This window comes from Strigops habroptila, chromosome 9 (genome assembly GCF_004027225.2).
Source record: "Strigops habroptila isolate Jane chromosome 9, bStrHab1.2.pri, whole genome shotgun sequence".
NCBI classification, from domain to species: Eukaryota; Metazoa; Chordata; class Aves; order Psittaciformes; family Psittacidae; genus Strigops; species Strigops habroptila.
Window position 1 is genome coordinate 37,147,766 of NC_044285.2, and position 19,188 is coordinate 37,166,953.

The window sequence follows — 19,188 nt, forward strand, 5'->3', positions numbered from 1 at the left end:
AGAGATCTTTCTGGTTACATAGCCTTAGCCCCTGTATTTTCCTGCAAGAGAGATGAACTTCAGGTAAGGTATTTCCAGTCATATCTTGCCCAGAGTAAAAGATTTGATACTGTTTGGAAGAAAATCTGGCCTCCTGCAGACCAAGTCAAATGATAATATTTTAAAATTTTACTTTTATGAAAAAAAGATAGTGGAAATGAAAATAATAAAAACATGCTCATGATGGTAACTTGTAGCCTGGCACTGCTCTACTCCTTTTACTATTGGAAATTAATAGGGTTTTAGTCACTGGAAAATCTTCTGCCACTAATCCCCCTTAATTCTGTAAATTTGTGCTGGTATTAATGGTCTCTTAAAGGTGGGCTTGAGTTTGTAATTACCCATATTCTACTTGTCTAACATTTCCAATGTAATATTTTCCAGTAACAATAATATTAATCCCAACCAACCGACATCAGAAAAAGAGAAAATAATACTTGGATTTATAATATAATAGTACAGCACTGATTGTTCCAGGTTAATTGGCTTTGAACTGTTGAAATTAGGGAATGCTGTGTCTCACCTCGTGTACTTGGAAATTTTGTAGCAGCTAAATAAGTCAACCAGGAAGTGATCAAAGTGACGAAATGATCAAAGTGAAATGGAAATGATATGTAAAAGTATAATCAAAAGGGCTACCATTAAATAAATATTTTGGTATGTTAGACATGTTATAAAAAAAAGAAACAGAAACAGGAAAAAAGTAAAAAAAAATATCCTTAGAGTGGTGTACTGAAATAACTCTACTTTGAAGTAAAAGTAGTGTCCCGAGTAACATTTCATAACTGACTAACAATGTGTATTGAGTTTATGTGAGTTCTCCTTACTGGAAGGAATTGTTTTGTTCTTCCTATTTTTCAGTGCTGCATTGTGTGGCATGATGGTGCATTTTATTTATTTATATTTTTCCAGGTCTGACAGCGGCTGCCATGGCAGAGGCTATGAAGTTACAGAAAATGAAACTTATGGCAATGAATAGCCTTCATGGAAGCGGAAGTCAAAATGGAACAGAGTCAGAAAATGAAGAGCTCAATTCAAATGCAGGTAAGTAATGCTGTGCATGGGAAACAAAAGCAAAAATCTATCTCAAATTCGTGTGCTCTTTTATTTTGTAAGCTTTGCTCTGCCAGTGTCAAATCAAAATTCCTGCACCCGTTCCTGCAGTATTCCTCCGGTTTTCCTCCTAACAGCCGTCCTCATTAATTTTTGAAAAATACTGGTGAAGGATTGGTTTCATTATATTAGAATGCAGACATTTTAAACTGTTCCCTAAATATATTTGTACCAACAAAAGACTTCTCTACTGGCAGTAATACAGCGAGGCTAGAGTTTTCCTGTAAATGATGGAAAGTTTCCAAAACTTTAGGTTGTTGAACTCATAATGAGTTCCACAGTTCACTGGAGAAAGGTAAAGTAGGGAATGCTAAATTTCCAACTCTCTGGCTTTTCTGCATTTTGTTCTTTCCTTGTATGGATGTTTGCAAACCACAGCTATGAAGGAGAGTCGTGATAAATATTTGTTATGGCCTACCTGGCTGGAATAACCTGGGGTAGAAGGCACTGACACTGGACACACGTTCAGTCTATACTTCTGTAAGCATTAGTATAAACTCGAACTAAGCTCCCCGAGTCCCAGCTACACAAGAATAGGGTTCAGAGTTTAAGTAAGAAACTAATACTTTGAAGAGGATATCTTCTTTGTTTATTCTAATGTCCTTTTCAGATGTATAGAAGAGATTTTTACTTGGATTGTGTAGAGAACCTAGAATAAGAAATCTTTTTTGTCTCAGAGAGTTGTTAGATACCTACCCTTGTTGGGCTGTTTCACTTGGACTCACTTTTTCGACATAAACAATCCTACTATGCACTCTTACCATTTTGGAAACTTGCACATCCTTTGTTTTCATTTTCAATTCAAGAACAGAGGCATTGTGTAATCCCTCACTGCGTTCACATCTCCCATTGGCATTCACACATCTCTGAAGTCACACATGCGTCTCAAGATGAAGATGCTCTAACGGTTTGCTTGCTTGGATGGGGTATAGTGTATATGCATTGTACCATCAAGATGGTAATTTATTAGACCAATAAAGCAGCAGCTGGGAGGTCTTAGACTCATTTTCTAAAGGAATAACTTTGAATTCATGACAAATTATGCACAAAGCAGTCTTTCCGAAAGTGGTATTGCCTCTTGCTAATTTTGTGTACTCATCTGTATTGAAGAAAGCTGGCTTTGAATTCATGCATTAAACCCTTCCCCAGCTTTCTGTTATGTAGGATATGTATTTCTTATTCACCTCTCAGACCCTAATTACTTAGTGTGTATTGAATTCAGAAAAAAAGCACTGAGAAAGCTTATTTAGTTTGTGTAACTCTTATATTCTGTATATGGTTCAAAATGAACTACGAAGTTTCACTGAATGCTGAGAAATATGACTGAAGGTAGAATTCGTATAGAAAAGCAAGGCAGCTTCATACAGAAAAGATGTACTGTTAGTATTAAGGGTTTCAAAAGCTTGCTAATCGGAATGTTCATGGTTTCATGTGTTACCTGATATGGCAAAATTTGTATACTTCATTTGGTGAGAAACCAGAGTACATTCATATTATTATTTTAGGTACCTCGTTGACAAGTTTTATAGGGGACTATCATACCAGCTTTTCGACAGTACGTCAAGAGTATGCATATTAAATGAAGGCTCTCTGAGATTTAGCAATTCAATGAGTTCTATAACTGACTCAATACCAATTTAAATATTTGGAAAAATTCCTGCTGACTTTAGCTGAAGTTCCAGTGGGGGCCCAAGGATAAGGATATGGTGTCAGTTATGTAAAGATCTTTTCTCAATTCTTTTCATTGCCTAATTGAGTAAAATTGCCAAGAGCAAATTTGCTGGATCAAGTTGCTTGCAGACAGAAGGAAAAATCCTTAACAAAAAGAACTACTACTAATCATACTAAAAATCACAATTTCCCCTCTTTTCAGTATCTGCAAGGGCAGCATTAGGATCACTTTTTTAATGCATGGCTTCTGTATGTACTGGAGGATCATTTTTTAAAGATTTACATTCAGAAGGTACAGCAGGATGTGTCAAAAAAACCCCCCAAAACAACAAAATGAATGGAATGTAAAACTTAACTATACCGCTCACTGTACAAAATAACTGAGGAATTATGAAATATTCACTACAGAAAATTCATTGGAGAGTGAGGTGGGGTGTAAAGAGTGGCCATTTTGTTTAGAAGTCAATGCACATGTTATAACTTTGATTCGCTGAGAAGAGAACACCATGATAAGTCTGTGTGCATGAAACCTTTACCAACTGTTTGTTTTGCTCTAGACTCTTGCAGTTTAAATGACTATTAAACCCGGAATGGGGATGTGAAATGAGAGAGAAAATGGAATTTTGAAATTTTTTTACCAAGAAGAGGTAAAAAAGAACAGAGCAAAGGAGTCAGAAGCCTCATAAGTGAGACAAGCATTTTATTTTAGGAGAGAGACCTACAGTTTCTTTGATTTGAGGTTGTGTTTAATAGCTTCTGTAATGGCTGCAACATGACTCTGCATCTAGATTTCAGCATGAATAACAACCTGTTCGTGTTTCATTTAGCTCCAAATGAGAAATTCTGTCTTTTATTGTTTTAGGAAATTAGTCTGTGTACTATTGCTCCTGGAACTTTATAATTAATCACTAAAGGTTATGGCTGTGGAGAGTTTGTGGGAAATAGATGTCTGAATGATTATAATTGTAGCTGTCAAATCAGAAATATAGTTACACAGAGCAGAGGACCTTTTGCTTCCTTTGATTATGTTTTTTTTCTTTCTACTGTAACAAAGACTTTCAGGGTTGCAGTTTTACTTAAAAGAACACAGCTACAGAGATTGGTGGGTTTTTACCCCAGTCTTGCACGTTGACTTCCTTTGGCAAGCAAAAGATACACACCACCAAGTATTTCACATTAGGATATATGCCTTCCTCCTCGTTCTGTGGTCTGATAGATGGGTGGAATTGTCTCTTTTGCTGTTGCATGTTTTGAATCAAAAATGTAGTTGATCTGTATTAAGTTCTGAAATTTTATTGCCAGATTTTTTGGAAGTATGTCATTATATACAGGCCTTTAATGTAATAAAAAAGTGGTGAGGATGTCTTGTCAGATTAATTTCATTCCCCATCTGTATCTTTCGAAGTCAGTATGAAATAATTTTGGATTTGCTTCTTTCGTAGTGACTGGAATGTCACTTCTGTAGTTTCTTTCTCTCTGTGTGTGCACCTATGATAATGGAAATCTTTCAAGAATTTCTTTATTTGAAGCCAGAATTCATGCTATCCATTTAAAATCTGATCTTTAACTCTCAGGATCACTGACTAAAATTCCTCGTATGATGTATTGTCCTCTAGGAAATTACAGGTGTGGAACTGAGTCTTACAAGTGTGTCTAAGGCAGTGGGGAGCAAATGTGCCACTTCTTTCCTGCTTCTATTCCAGATGGTATGCTTTTGCCATCAGGTTCTACCTACCTCCTTTTTCTGATATTACAGTAATCATCTCAGTAGTGGTGGAGTTTAGTGCTGGAATATTCTAAGTAACTTATTAAAAAAAAAAAAAATGCTGCAAGAAACAATACTGAAACTGTGAAAAAATGTACGAAACAACCAAAAAATATGCACGTATTTTTTAATTGAAGTAATGCATTAGTTCACAGTGCTGTGAGGAATGTTGTTATACATTTGAACACTAATGTGCTCCTTCCACTCTCTGTGCGGAAGAGAAAGAGATTTGTTTGCACCTTCCTACTCATCATATGAAGTGTTGAAGCAAACTTCTCAGGCAGTTGAAAACCCTCATATTTAATCTGGCAGTATAGGTTATCTGGCCCCGAAGTCCAGCCGATCTGTGCTAGCTGTTCCTTATGGCTTAGTGTCTGTCTCCATCTTATTGTAGGATTTGGGAAAGAAGGTTGAATTTCATGAACCACCTAGTTGGAACCACAGGTGGGAGAAATTAATCCCTCTGGAATTTCCAGTGGCCATAAGTCTTTCATAAGCCTGTTTTCCTTTTTGGCTACTCTATGTGAATCCTTGGAGATGAGATGGTTTGACGGCGGCAGTCAGTGCACACATCTGTGTGTTGCCCTGAGTCCAGAGGGTTGCTATAGCTAAGGTAAGTCATGCTATAAAGCATGACAAATAATATGTGCCTTTCATATACCACTTTGGAAAATGAGGAAGATCACAAGTTTGAAGCTGGCAGCTGAAGCCAGGTATGATGGATGCATATGCAGATCTTTCGAAGTCCAGCCATGTAATCAGTTTTGGTGTTCTATAGAAATAAAACAAAACAAAACCTCTCTGGTTGCACAAAAGTGTTTATAAAGATCATCCGTTTCATCATCATGCAATATTAAAATTAGGCGATGTGTATTGTGGAAATTAGCATATAATTGCCTAGGGAAATTGGAAACTTATTCGAAATCAGAGATGGGGTTTTTTTTAATAGCATGGCAGCAGGTAATTTGTACAAATATGTGATAGAAGTGCAATGTGAAGGATAGATTGCAAAGCGCAGTATTGGTGATATTACCTGAACATCCTGTAAGCTGCGTAAGCAAAGAAGGATCAGCGCATAGCTGTCCCTGACAGTACCTGTTTGTTCAAAACCTCAGTGCAAAGAATAAAGCAGTTATTTCCTTCTCTTGGCTTTTGGAGTTAGCATGCATGATTTAATAAATGTGTTTTGCTTTCCCAGGAGAGATATCAAACAGTACTAAGTGTTTCGGTGGTATTTCCTTAGGAAGTCAAAATGTTATTCTGTATGTAGAGTCTTGTTGCTTAATTTCCAGACAAGGAGCTAAGTTAGGCAGAAAAGAAAGGAAAAACACCCCAGCTTTTGGCATATGAGGATCAGAGAAAAAGCTCTTCATGGGGGGGGGAGTGTTATCTTTTAATCCTTTTTTCCCTTCAGTACCTGCCATGCAGTTTTCTCACAAATGCAAACATCCTTCACAATCTGTTTAAAAAACCACAAATACATCACTCAGAGGAATATTTAAGGAACCATCAGGAGGGAAAAAACTCATTGGTTTAATGGAATGCTGTCAAGGAAAATCAGCATCACAAACGACACAGGGGCAGAATTGATACTTTTGCACTGACATGTTAAAAGAAAATCCCATGCATTATTTAGAAAACCCAGAAATCTGTCAGCTGTATGATTGCCGAGTTAGCAGAAGCAGGAGGATGCTGCTCAAGTTGAAAAGAAACGCGTAGGCACAGATCCATATTGTAACCTTTCATGTTCTCCACCCACCATGAATACCCAGCTATTACACGGTCAGCATTTTTTAGTTTTTCTCTTTTAAAATTTTCAAGTGCTTGAAAAGTCAAAAGAGGTAGGACTTTTATTCAAAAAAGCAGGATGCCGAGGCTGTTATTTTATTGTAAGAGTAAAAATGACAAGACCAGAGAACAGATTTTTTTAATCCTCGAGTGCTTTGCAGACTTCATGAAGTCATTTTTCCTGTTGTTAAAGCAAGTATTTTTGTTACATGAGTAGAGAGTTATTGTTTCAAAGATGATAATTTTATTTAATGAATACAAAACATTCATGCCATTTTAAAAATATAACCAGTCAAAACTACTGTTAATATTTTTAGAATCAATTGAAAAGCTACTGAAGCATACATTTAATTTTCTTTAATTGTCCTTTCTCCAGGAGGAACATATACAGTCTTGAAGTAAGAGAAAATTTAATATGTTTTGTTTTCTGTGCCACCTCATCTAAAAATTCTGCCTGTTTGACTCCAGCCGTAGCAGATGCATTAGAACATTTCATCCTAACAATTGAGACATCTGTGCTATTTCTTTAGACACACACATGCGATGGTCATGGTGAGTGTGAAAATACCTGCTTTTCATGCTGGAAGTTGTGGCTAAGTAGACATCCTTCTTCACCGAATGGTGAAGGGCAGTGAGCTACTGGTCCACAGCCCGCAGACATGAATGGATTGAGCACTGGGGTAGGTAGGATGGGTAGGAAAGAGGGTGAAACTTTTGATGTGCCTTTTTTCCTCAAGCATGCAGATGACGTTGTACTTGTGGGTATGGCTCATGGTATAGCATGTATTACACATCTGATGGGACCAGGCTGGGTGGTAGGAAATGATGGTCAGTCTCATGCAGAGACAGACCCTAAAAGATCTCCTGGAGACCAGAAAGAAGTTCAGAGCACTTCATGGCTCCTGTTCAGCCTCTCAGTCTGAGATGCATTTCTTTGGGAAGACTGGACACTGCAATAGCACTGGGCCATGTTACAGTGTGTGTCTGAAAAAATCCCCAAGCTTCTGAACCCCCTGGACGAGACACTGGTTCCTGTGAGGGCTGGCTCACAGCACAGAGGCGGGGGAGCTGAAGTTTGATGAGTCTCCTCTAGGTAATGAAGGCACGTATGGCTCCATAGGTGACTAGCTGTGAGGACAAGCTCTGCATCGGAGTGTTTTCCCAAAGACCATAGTACTTGAAGAAGATTTGTTTAGTGATGAAACTCAGTGACTCTCAGGATGCACTTCCACCATAGGTGTGGAGGTGTCGTTTCTTGGAAGTTTCTTGAACCCACTTGCAAGAAATTGTAAGCTTTTTTACTCAGTGAAAATAGAATGAAGGAATGGAAACATTCACATAATGCTGAAGCTTTAAAAAGCTTTACCTATTGCTGCTTGTCAGAAAATTCCATGGTTGCCGAATGATACAGTGCAATGAATTCCCTGCAGGTAATGTAAGTGAGGCCTTCCTGGAGCCACCGACTGACAATTCTGGAGGAAAAGGTTGATGTTTTCTTTTTTAAGATACAGCTCCTCAAATATTAGCCAGGAAGTGATAAACCATTTGGTTCGTTTGTACCTTGTTTGTATTCTGCTTTATTCTCTTCTGTTTCTTCCTAATGGTCATGGCTTTCATGGGCCCTCTCAATTATGCTGAAAATCCAGTCTCCATGTGTGAAGCTTGGAAACAAAATGCACATGTATCTTTTTGGTTTGGCAAATTGGGGGGGAGGGGAGGTTTGGAGAGTGAATTATCAGTGGTCTCTTTCTGCTGTGTTACTCTGCCACTGGGCAGGATTTAATGCCGAGAATTTTAGCATGTTTTAGTGCACCACAGTTGCAGTGGAGTACAAAAGTGAGTTTGTTTATCTGCAGCCTGTTTTAAGGTCACATTTTAGATTCTTAAGCAGTTAGCTATAGAATGTGTGTGAGTACTTTAACTGTCTTTTAAAAAAGTATTCTTATACATCTAAATATGTATGTAAATATAGTAAACATACATGATTCATACATAAATGTATGTATGTTGTTTCATCATCTAATATTTACGTATTTGGATTGACTGACACCCAATTCTGAGAAATATGAGGTAGCTCTGGCTTTAGTTTTAAAACTAATAAAGGAAATCTTCAGAACACTTCTGGAAATGAAATTCTCTGTGCTTTTCTCTGTAACTGTGGGGCAACTTTTTATTTGAGAGGGATTTCTGTTTCAGATTTTTGATGCTTGTCTAACATACGATGGAATCGATGTTTTTATAACATCATAAGATGATGTAAACTTTGAGAGATCAAGCAAACGTAGGTATTATCTTAGATAGACTTCTTTTCAGAAAACTTCTTATTCAATGTTTAAGCTCCAGTTTGTGTAAATGCTTTTTGAGTGGGTAATTCTCTAGGGTAAATTTTAAATACTTTTGTGACAATTAGATGCTGCTAAACATTTATGAATGGGGAATATAGATATACTTGTAAGTTTATATTTCAACAGTTAAACATATCACACAATCTGCTTCCTCAGTATACTTTGGCTGTTACCTTATTTGAAGTCAAAGATCTAATGTTTCTTTTTTCCAGAGCATAAAGTAGTTTTGGTTTTGTTTTTTTTTTCCTTTTCATAAAGACAGAATTTTGTACAATGATTCCTAACTTTTGCTGGAACAAATTAAATATAGAAAAATCAAGATTCATACCAATTAAAAAAACCCCTTCCTAATGCCGAATAATACACCTCTGGGTGCACACAATGTAATCACAAACAACCTCTTTAGATTCTTGCCATATCTACTATCAGAACAAAGTGCAGCAAAAGATAAACTAATGACAAAATGCAAATGGTATGGCTAAACTGCATAGAATCGAGAGCTTTCACATGTCTGCCACCTTTCAGATCCTTTACAAATTTATACTCTTAGAGTGCAGAGGTCTAAATCTTCAAAGCTTGAAAAACAGAGGTGCAGCATGAACTAATCTTCATTTTTTCCCCTATCTTCTTACAGCATCACTAATGGAAATGTATTTTGTTTAATGACTCTGAAATCCTGTTTGTAATTAGATGTGGGAATTGGTCTTACTTTGTAACAGATGATACTGGAATAATAATATGAGAGATGCTACGCTGAGACCACTATCCTCCTAAATCTATATCATTTTTCATTTTATTGACAGGAAATGTGTTCCTGGAACAAAGAGATTGATTTTAAAGAGTAGAAAAATAATGTCTAGTAAAAACTCAAATGAAAACATTTTAGCATTACTTAAGTGTATCACAAGAGTACATTAACCTTTTCACTTTAATTTTAGTAAACAGTCTTATAATTGTCGCTTTGTCACTGATATGATCTTTGAATTAATGCACCAAAAGGTAGGGAGCTTTAATTAATGATAGGGTGCGTACAATTAAAATGCATATCATATTTCAGAAGGATTATTCAAAATAATTAATTTTGTCTGTTAAAATACTTTTACAGTCGCAAATGAAGTAATTAGGAGTGGGCACAGAACATGTGAGTGCAGGCTGAGCTCACACAGTCCCTTCAGAGTACTAGTCCTCTTGACTAGGTCTTGGTGTCATAAATCATTTGGGCCACTGTAGAGCCAAGGCTAAGTTTTTTCCTTGGCTGTAACTTTCACATTTGTTAGTGGCAGCAGGTACTCATGGTCAAGGAAAGCGGGTTGCTCAAAAGTATCTCTCACTGGCTGTTCTCTGCAAGGCACAGGAACTGCTATAGCGCTGTACGGAGTGATACTTATCAGAAATGTGCCAATTTTAGGACTTAGAATGGTTTGGATTGGAGTGGACCTTAAAGATCATCTAGTTACAATCCCCCTGCCATGAGCGGGGACATCTTCCACTTTCAGTATAATTTTTTATTAAGACCAATACAGATTAGATGCACGGTGCATTAAAAGGAAAAAATCATTCTAGCCAAGACATTGTAGAAGGCTCTGCAGCTGGTGAAGGACGTGGTGTGAAGGGTACTGTCCTGCCAGTTGGGAAGCAGAGCTGAGCTCTGCAGGCAGGCACAGGGGGAGAAGGCATCTCCAGGTGTCTCCACCTTTCTGGTCTTGATGCTTAGTGGGCAAGGGAAGGGATAAGTGTGCTCCAGATCTAACTCTCTGGAATGTATTTTGTGTTAAACCGTTCTCGGATGAAAGCAGAAGCAGTCTTGGGAGCAGGAACCATCAAGTGGTGATCAGATGAACTCTGGTGATTAGGGATACCCAAAATGCTAAGAAGTACGCTTAGCGATTTGCAGATTTTCCACAGTTCTATCACAGAACAAGAACAGTGAAGTACCATATGTCCTGTCCTCTCATTTTTCTTTCTTTTTTTAGGTCCTTGTATGTACTCAGTTTCAACAAAATCTCGTCTGCCTGTCATTCTGCACAAAGTAGCATATTTGTTTAAACACTGTGGTGTATTAGCATGCTTAGCCAATGTGGTTTAATTTCCCATTTCAGTGTATAAGGATGTAAGGCAGCCAGTACGTAAAGAATTCCAGTATGTTAGGAAAAGCAAGTATTGGTGATAGTTGCCTTTGTTAATATTAGTGAGTCAACTTCAATCTCGCATTAATGATATTTTAACAATAAAATGTATTTTAATATTTTAATTGCATTATAAAATCTGGAGCATTCTTGTTCTTGTTAAGGCATATGTAAGTTAAGATGAAAAATGCCATATTACCTTTGATGCAGGACACATGCTGAGAGTCCCCCAAAGGATGTCATTGATAGTGATACAGCTGCCAACAGCAGGAGTCTCATGAATTACAATTTTAATCAGATTTTTTAAAAAACTCCCCTAACATACAGCTAATTTATGTTTGAGGTAGGACATGTTTGTGGTGTGATCATTTGGAATATTTTCTCACTCAAAAGAGTAGCATTAATCCAAAAACCCCATTTTAATAATGTGGGCTTTTAGTTAAGGATTCAATACTAGCTTTTGCAGGGTGCCCTGAACTGACATTTTTGCAGCTGAGATTCGATAGCAGTTTTACTTGCAACAGTTGGCGCTGTTTAAATGTCTAGCTGATTTGTGAATTTGATGAGACAGAAGTCACAGTCGTCTCAAGTAATCTGCCTTTACTTGCACCCACAAAGTAAGAGGCATCCCTTAGTTCTGAAGTAGGGAGTACATGGATAAACGGGACATACACAGATCAGAACCTTGCTGCTTTTTTTAGAGTACTGTGGCTATCTTGAATAGTTATATTCAAGTTTTGTTTTCCTTTAACGAAGTTTTTATCCGTAAGAGAATCAGGAATATGCATTTATTTCTGTGATTTAAAAAGTAAGCATCTGACAGTTTTGCATAATAGGTTATGCTTTCTGCTCCATATTCTGTTTTAAAAAAGCTGGAATCCAAAGCTGTGAGTGACATTTTGGTAGAATTTTAGCAAGTACAGTCATTACCAAATTAAAAATAGATACAGGTGGGTAGTCTGTGTTTTTAGCTCCTTATAAAAAAACCCAACCCCTAACTGTATACAAGAGCAGCAATTTATCAGATCATTCTAGTTACAATTAAGAAAGACCAGCAATGTTGTCTCGGACCATGAGTAAATGTGCTTTTATCACCAGTGTGTGTTAGAAGTCTCTAATTTCCATGGTTGTGACATCTTTTTCTCAAATGAAACTCTCTTAATTCCTTAGAAGCTTAATTTAAATTAATAAGATCACTGAAGAATATTAAAACCTGGTCCATTTAGTCATGGAGAAGAAAATCTTGTTGGCACCATATAATTGAAGCTACTCATTTGTCTGTAATCTACAGGGAAAATGCATGGATTTTTAGTACATGTTTCACATACCATCTTAATGTGTTTATTGTCTTGGAGATGTAAGCAATATTATGTTATCAGCTAACTAATATGTATTTTAGAATGGCCAGTTTGTGTATTAGTTTTTGCAGATACACGTTTTGTCTTGGCAGGCACAGGAAGCATGCACCTCATGGTTTTAGAATAGCAGCATCTTCTTAAACCATGATGTTTTCTTGAAGAGTAGGTAAGGCTTTACCTTACTTTACCTACCATTCTTGGAGCTGAAGAAGACACCATAATGTAGGATTAACTATCTTATGTTGTGGATAAACACTCTAGGCTGTACCCTGCGATGTATTGTGTTGCAGTGTACACATCTAGGTCAGAGAGCAGATGTAGTTTAGCAGTGGCAGGGCAAGTTCAGGGTGGGCCGTTTGACCCTGCAGTTTGGCACTTCCCCTGGATCCCATCTCTCTCTTGCAGTTTGCAGTGTTCAGGATCATAGGAAAACAGCACTTTCAGACTTGTTTTCTTATCTGCACTCTCAATGAAGCATGAACTCTGCCAGCGTCATGCCTGACTCATAGTTGTCCAGCTTGAGTTTAGAAATTCTATAGGCTTACTAGTCATGCCCAGTTTTCCTAACGTTTAACCTAAGTCTTCCTCGTTACAGTCTTTCCTTCTTGTTCTGTACACTGTGGGTATTCTCTTATATTGCTGAACATGTCTTTTATCTAGTGAAGACTATTAGTGAGTCTCCTAGCTGTCTTCCCTTCCCTGCATTCAACAAACCTGCTCTTTTGAACATGCCTCATACTGATGATTTTCTAGGTCCCCGGTCAGTTCTCATTGCCCTCGTCTGGCCTTCCTCCAGGTGATTCATATCCTTCCGGTTCCCAGCCCAGCACCAGGCTCCAGTTCAAGGCCATGCCAGTGCTCAGTGCAGCAATGTAGAACAGCACAGGGAGAAAGAATTTATCCCAGTCATACATACAGCTATCCTGTATAACTGTGTGAAACTCTTAATGCTCCTGGCATTTCCTGGAAGCTGGATACTGCAGACTTGTGTTCACCTGCAGTCTACTGGAGATGCTAGATATTTTTATTTTACTTTACTTTACTTTGCTTTACTTTAATCTTTTTTCTTTTGCAGAAGAGCTATACAGGCAGCCAAACCCTGTTCTGAATCTGTAAGGATGGCTGTTCCAGCCTTTTGTCTGTCCTGACCAAATTTTCACATTATACCTCTCTTAAATGTTCACAAAGGTTTAGATAAATTCTGATAAAGAGGCAGAATTTTGGGTAGACTGGTTGATTCCGCCATATATGCTTATGATATAGACTCTTAATGTGCTAACATCTGCCCATGAATGTGAAGCATTTCATTCAGTTCCTTTTGGCCATTTTATAGTTCATTCTATCTTACAGGTTGACTGGAGGTACATTCTGATGGTAAATTATAATTGATAGTTGAAACTGAAAGTCAACATTTCCTGTTCAGACCATGTACATTTTTTAAGCTGTACAGAGCCATCTGCAATTAATGCTTTGTTGTATATCTTCTGTATTTACAGTATATTTGACAATAAAACCTTTTTTGACATTTAATCAGTAGCAGAGTTGTTCCACTCTCATTATGTATTCATGAACTTTATCACCAAGACAAGACATAAATGTTGAGCTTGCCTTTAAGATCAGACATGCATTGATATTTAAATATGCATTGATATTTAAATAAATATTTAAATGCATTGATATTTAAAACCTAGAAAATTAGGGTGGTTTTGTGTCTGTTCTACATTTGTACAATATAAAAATGAGAATAGATTCTTCTTTTTAAGAAGATGCTCTGTAAGGATGGAGATGTGAGACTTTGGGGCTAGTGAAACTTCTAGCATACCTGTATGAGAGCTGTATATTCAATTACTAATGGGGCACGAGGGGCTGCTTTTTCCCATTTTTCTGTAAGGCATATAATATTAGTTAAATTGTGATGTATTTTCTCATATTTCAGCTGGAAATTGGAAAGGTAGTAGGAAGAAGTGTCTTGCAAGTTCCTATGATTCCTGTGGATCTTTTTTCTAATTGACTTGTCTCTAAGAATTTGATGTAATGGGGGATTTTGGCATTTCATCCTTGAGAAATATTCCCCCTAACTTGCAGGACCTCTTGTATTTTTGTTGATTTTGACAAAGTAGGTATTTTATGCAAGTTTAATCCAACTTTATTCCGTTTCTCTGTAAAATCCTAGATCCAGGGAGAAAAGTCCTACAGAAAATGCTAGAATAGCTATCATGAGTAAGATTTTTAATTTCATTTTTATAAATACCAAATGTGTTTGGGTATATACTGTGTATTAAATAACATTTCTGTGTTAGTGAGAGATTGAACTTTAATAGAAAAATTTTATCTAAACAGAAGGGCATTTGTGTAAAACTTCGAGGTATCTTATTTTTAGGAGGATAATCTCTAATGAGCCTCTCTGAATTTAAACACAGCAATTCTGTCTGTAGAAGAAATATTTGCATTGGTCTATTGCTAGCGACTGATACTGATTTTCCATCCAACTAACTAACAGCTCTTCTTTCTTTGAAACTGCCTTGAATAATTACAGCCCAAACCCTGCCCCTGTACTACATAAATGGAAAATCCAAGTCATCAGATAGCAGTGAATCTTCTGTTTGGATTAGAAAAAGTGTTTTATTTATTAGAAGCAGTTATGGCACTGAAATAAATGGTTGGTGCAGTTATACAACATCTCACCTTCAGAATTTAATCATCTACAAATGCCATTATTTTTCATAACTTCTTTCCCTTTAAATATGATTCATTAAATATCCTTCTTTTTTTTTCTGCTGTTCATTGTCTGTTTTGGATGTAGACTCTAAGCATTTATTTCCCCTCTGTCTTAACGTGTGGTGTGGGTGATGCAAAAGTATTAAAAATCATATTCACATTTTTTAGATCATTTCAAATTTGAAAGTTTGAAATTGCACATCTGTTCTGCTGTAACCTACTTCTTACACATCTGTCCTGGAATTGTCATTGGGGCTGGTTTTTTTACTTTCCAAGAAAATTTCTATTTTCAATATCCTCCCATTTTCCACACGTATAATTTAGGAAATTCCCTGGTAGATAGGGGCTCTTCCAGCATGCAGCAGAGGGTTTTGCGATGGGTAGAAAGCCATGCATTCCCAGTCCTCATCAGGAGAAGGACACTGATGGAAAAAGATACCTCAGCAGAAGGCGTGTGTTGCTCTGTAGCTGTCGGGCAGCTCCGAGCCAGAGCGGTTTGGGAATAAGGCAATTTCCTCTCACCCGCTGTTGAGCGTATCTTTTGCACAGTCATCAGGAGCTGAGGCTCTGTAGTTTTACGTGGCTTTTTCTGGTCCAGCATGTCAATCGCTGAAGAGGGAGCTTATGAGGATCAAGATGAATGATTTTTTAGGGGTTATTGGTAGCCACTCTTTCCTCTCCTCTGCATGTTTGCAGTTGAATGTGGTCTGAATTCAGGGGTTGAATTTGAAATTTGAAGTATATGTGTGGCAGCACTTCAGGTACGTGACAATAGTATGCTCTAGATAGTTGCCTCACAGCTCTTCCAATTTTAGTTATCTTAATTGTATACATGTAGTAACTTTTAATTCAATTAAGGCTAGCAATATTCCACATTAGCCTGTCAAGATCCATGCAGTAGACTATAAAAAAGTCATTAGTTTGGTAATATGAATTTAACAAGTTTTAGCTCATTAACCTTGACACCAGCAGTGCTGGAGAGAGGAACCTTTTGATATTGTTGTTCTCAGAATATACCAGAGAGGTCTGAAAATCTGTTGAGATCTGTGGCTATTATCGTCGATCATGAGTTAGAGTTGTGTGTTAGCTCCTTTCCGCAAATACCTCGTAGTAAGCCACAAATTACATCTTTTCAAGTCAACTTTGTAGATTGGGGTAGCATTTATTCAGAAAAATGTTTTTGTCCATTAGGAACTTTCTGTGATTTCTAAGAAGGTCCTTTAAGAGCATTACCAGCTATTTCATGTGTTTCATTTTTCAGATACAAACCATTCCAGCACCACTTTTAAAACACTTACCTGAAGCGCAGCAGATGAATATTCGTGATAACTTTTCAGTAAGCTAAGAAAGATACTAATTGCTAATACTCCTTCAGTTACTTCTTTTTTGCTTTCCCAGTTCACTTTTGAGAAATCATGGTTACCTTTGTAGTAGTGGTGTTGTTTTAACTTTAGAAATCTTACATAATACTGCTGTTGGTACCTTTATCAAATAGCAAAAAGAGCAAGATTTTCAAGTAGGGTACAGATAAATAAAGAAAAACACCTCTAGCAGTCAAAAAGCTGTTTTTTATTGTATATTTACTTTTATACTTGGATTAGTTATGTCTGAATTTCAGAATTGAGAAGAGCAGAACTCATGTTCAGCCTCGTAATACAGCTGTAATCACAGAGGCATTTGAAAAACAGTAAGGAGGGATTCTATAAAAACACTCTGTATTTTCTTAGGGACGGCCTCACTTAATCGCTTGCAGTCATCGTGTCACATTTTATGGTTTGGGGATGGGAGTTTGATGTGAAGAGAATTAGCACCCGCCTCTGAGGAGCGACTATATGAAATGGAGGGAAAAGAAGAGGGACTTACCCAGGTGCTTTAATGTGGAAGTGGGAAAACAAAGCAAAATGAACATGGAATACAGAATATTTCATTTTCAGCTCTTTGTCTTGTTCATGCTAGTGTAAAAATTTTCATGTGTGCATTTCTGTTTTATCATCTGCCTTTCCTTTGTTTCCTGGCTTGCTCAGGCAGAAACTGCCTCTTGCTACTTTTTAGGTTATGGAAGTATTCTTGATACTGCCATCCATTCTGTGTCCAGTAACCTACTGAAGTTAGGGAGCAGTTGATCCTTTTTCTCCTTTTGCTGGTACCTAGGTGGGTCACTGTCCAGATTTCAGTCTCCCCGTTGCATTGCGGCTTCTGCACTTTCTGCAAATCCCCCCTGAGCTTTTTCCTTTTGCCTGGCTGGAGCATGTGGCCCTCAGCCAGCAGTTGCTCTTCATACAGCAGCTAGTGCCATTGCTGTGGGTGAAGGACAAGGGGCATGCTGAGGTGTAAAGAGATCGGGCAAGTTTTGCAGCGGTTTTCTTAAATGCAACATAAAAGGCAAGTGCTGGATTGGGCATTGGTGACTGCAGCAACGCTGACACACGTCACGAGCACCCAGAGAGATGTGTATTTTGGCTTTGTTTGAGTGCACTCAACCCTGTGTGATCCCAGGAGGTGGAGGCTGCCAACATGAGTGTTGGTAAGTGTGTACAGCTGCGGTGCAGGTGTGAGGAAGCAGGGCAGAGCTGAGGGGAGCCGCTGCCATCTCTCCAGCCAGGACACGGGCATTTGTTCCCCAGTGGAAAGCCAAAGCTCTACTCGATGCGTGCACTGTACACAGTCAATCACAAGATTAAAGATTAACTTGGAACACTTTGATAAAGTGTCAAGCCAGAAGATGGGCAGCAAATAGTTTTGTTCATTTATAGTGTTGATGAGAAGAGGGTTCTGGTAAAAGATCAGAGGTGTGATGTATGCAATGTGAATATTGCAGACTAATTAAAAAAAAATCACTATTCTGAACTGTTGTTTTGTTGTATAAGGAACAATTAATCTCAGCCCAATTTTCAGCTTCAGTAAGACTTAAGTACAAATTATTCTTTTTTTTTTTTTTCCTTTTCTCTTGGCATTTTTGCCTCATAAAAAGTGAATCTTTTTTTGTCTTTTGTAGAAATCTAATCCAAGATAAAAAAGTACATTAGATAAAGCTAAACAGAAGTTTTGGTTGACCTCTGGGTAGCAGGGAAGAGTATGGTGTTGAGGAAGGTTTTTCATATGCAAAAAATCAGGAGGAGACACTGTACTTTGCAGAAGTTCTGTGAGTTTGAAACAGGATAATTGTGGTTTTAGCTTTGAAAATACACCAAAGAACTGCACTCTACAAGGTAACTATGATGAAAATTAATATTACAAAATAAATCTATTAAATATTTTTCTTCTAGGACATTTAACATTTTTCTTCCAAAATTTACCAAAATCCCTTCTATGCGTAGGAACTAGGCTTTGTCTTTAAAGAGCATTTTTCAAGTGATCCATAAAATAATTTCTTAAAATAGCTGAGGACAATATGGATGCAGGAAAAAGTGCTATTTATGAAATCTTTCATCTAAGACCTAATTCAGATGGAATCACCTATATGTGAAAGCAGAAAATTCACATGTGGTGGATAGTTAGGCAAACATGTCTGTAAGCCAAAGCTGCCTCTGCAAATATTAGTTTTATTTCTGAAAGGGATGTTACCTTTTTTGACATTTATGGAAAACTATGTTAGGATATTATCTGAAACAAACATTTGTGACAAATGTATTTTTTTGTATGTTTATGTTAAACTATGTGCACATATTTATATGTATGAAGATATCTCAATGTATGTGAAACAAGAACTACAAATTAGGCTGCAGATGTGTGCCTTCCGATCCGGAGGTTTTAGTCTGACCAGGTTCGTTTTGGATTTAAATACCTTTCAAGGTATTCAAGCTTGATTACTTGGCCTCACCTGAGTAATATAGCTTAGAAATAAGGCTTATATGTGGGTAGCTGTCTTCCTATTATATTTATGACTGAAAATACATCACTTCTAAGATTTTGTAGAACAAAATGTGTATTGTAGACATGCTGTTTAAGGGGTTTTGACCAGTATTTGTCAAAGCTAGCACAATTAAAAATGGAGGTCCAGCTGCAAAATGTGGGGCTAGATATTAAAGAATCAATATGTCAGGGGGATCATGTTCTGGGGTGGTTGTTAGACCAATTACATGGATAGAGGGTATTTACAGAAGAAGACACCAAATACAGGTATCAAAGATATCTGGAGTTGTGGAGCAATCAAGGCTATCTTAGCTGTTACAAAGTGTGTTGCTGGTTAAAAATCTCAACAGCGAGTATGACTATTTCCCTCTCTCTCTTTTTTTTTTCAACTGAAAACTGCCTAGGATCTCAGA

At 37.4% G+C, this 19,188-nt stretch overlaps 1 protein-coding gene across 1 annotated transcript in view; it reads left to right on the forward strand.

The window, feature by feature from the left end:
* The window catches only part of DACH2 (dachshund family transcription factor 2), a 293,462-nt gene that overhangs the window by 192,558 nt on the left and 81,716 nt on the right, over positions 1 to 19,188 (forward strand). Inside the window, 1 exon segment of the mRNA XM_030497302.1 lies at positions 952 to 1,083. Within this exon segment, the coding sequence (XP_030353162.1) occupies positions 952 to 1,083 (132 nt within the window).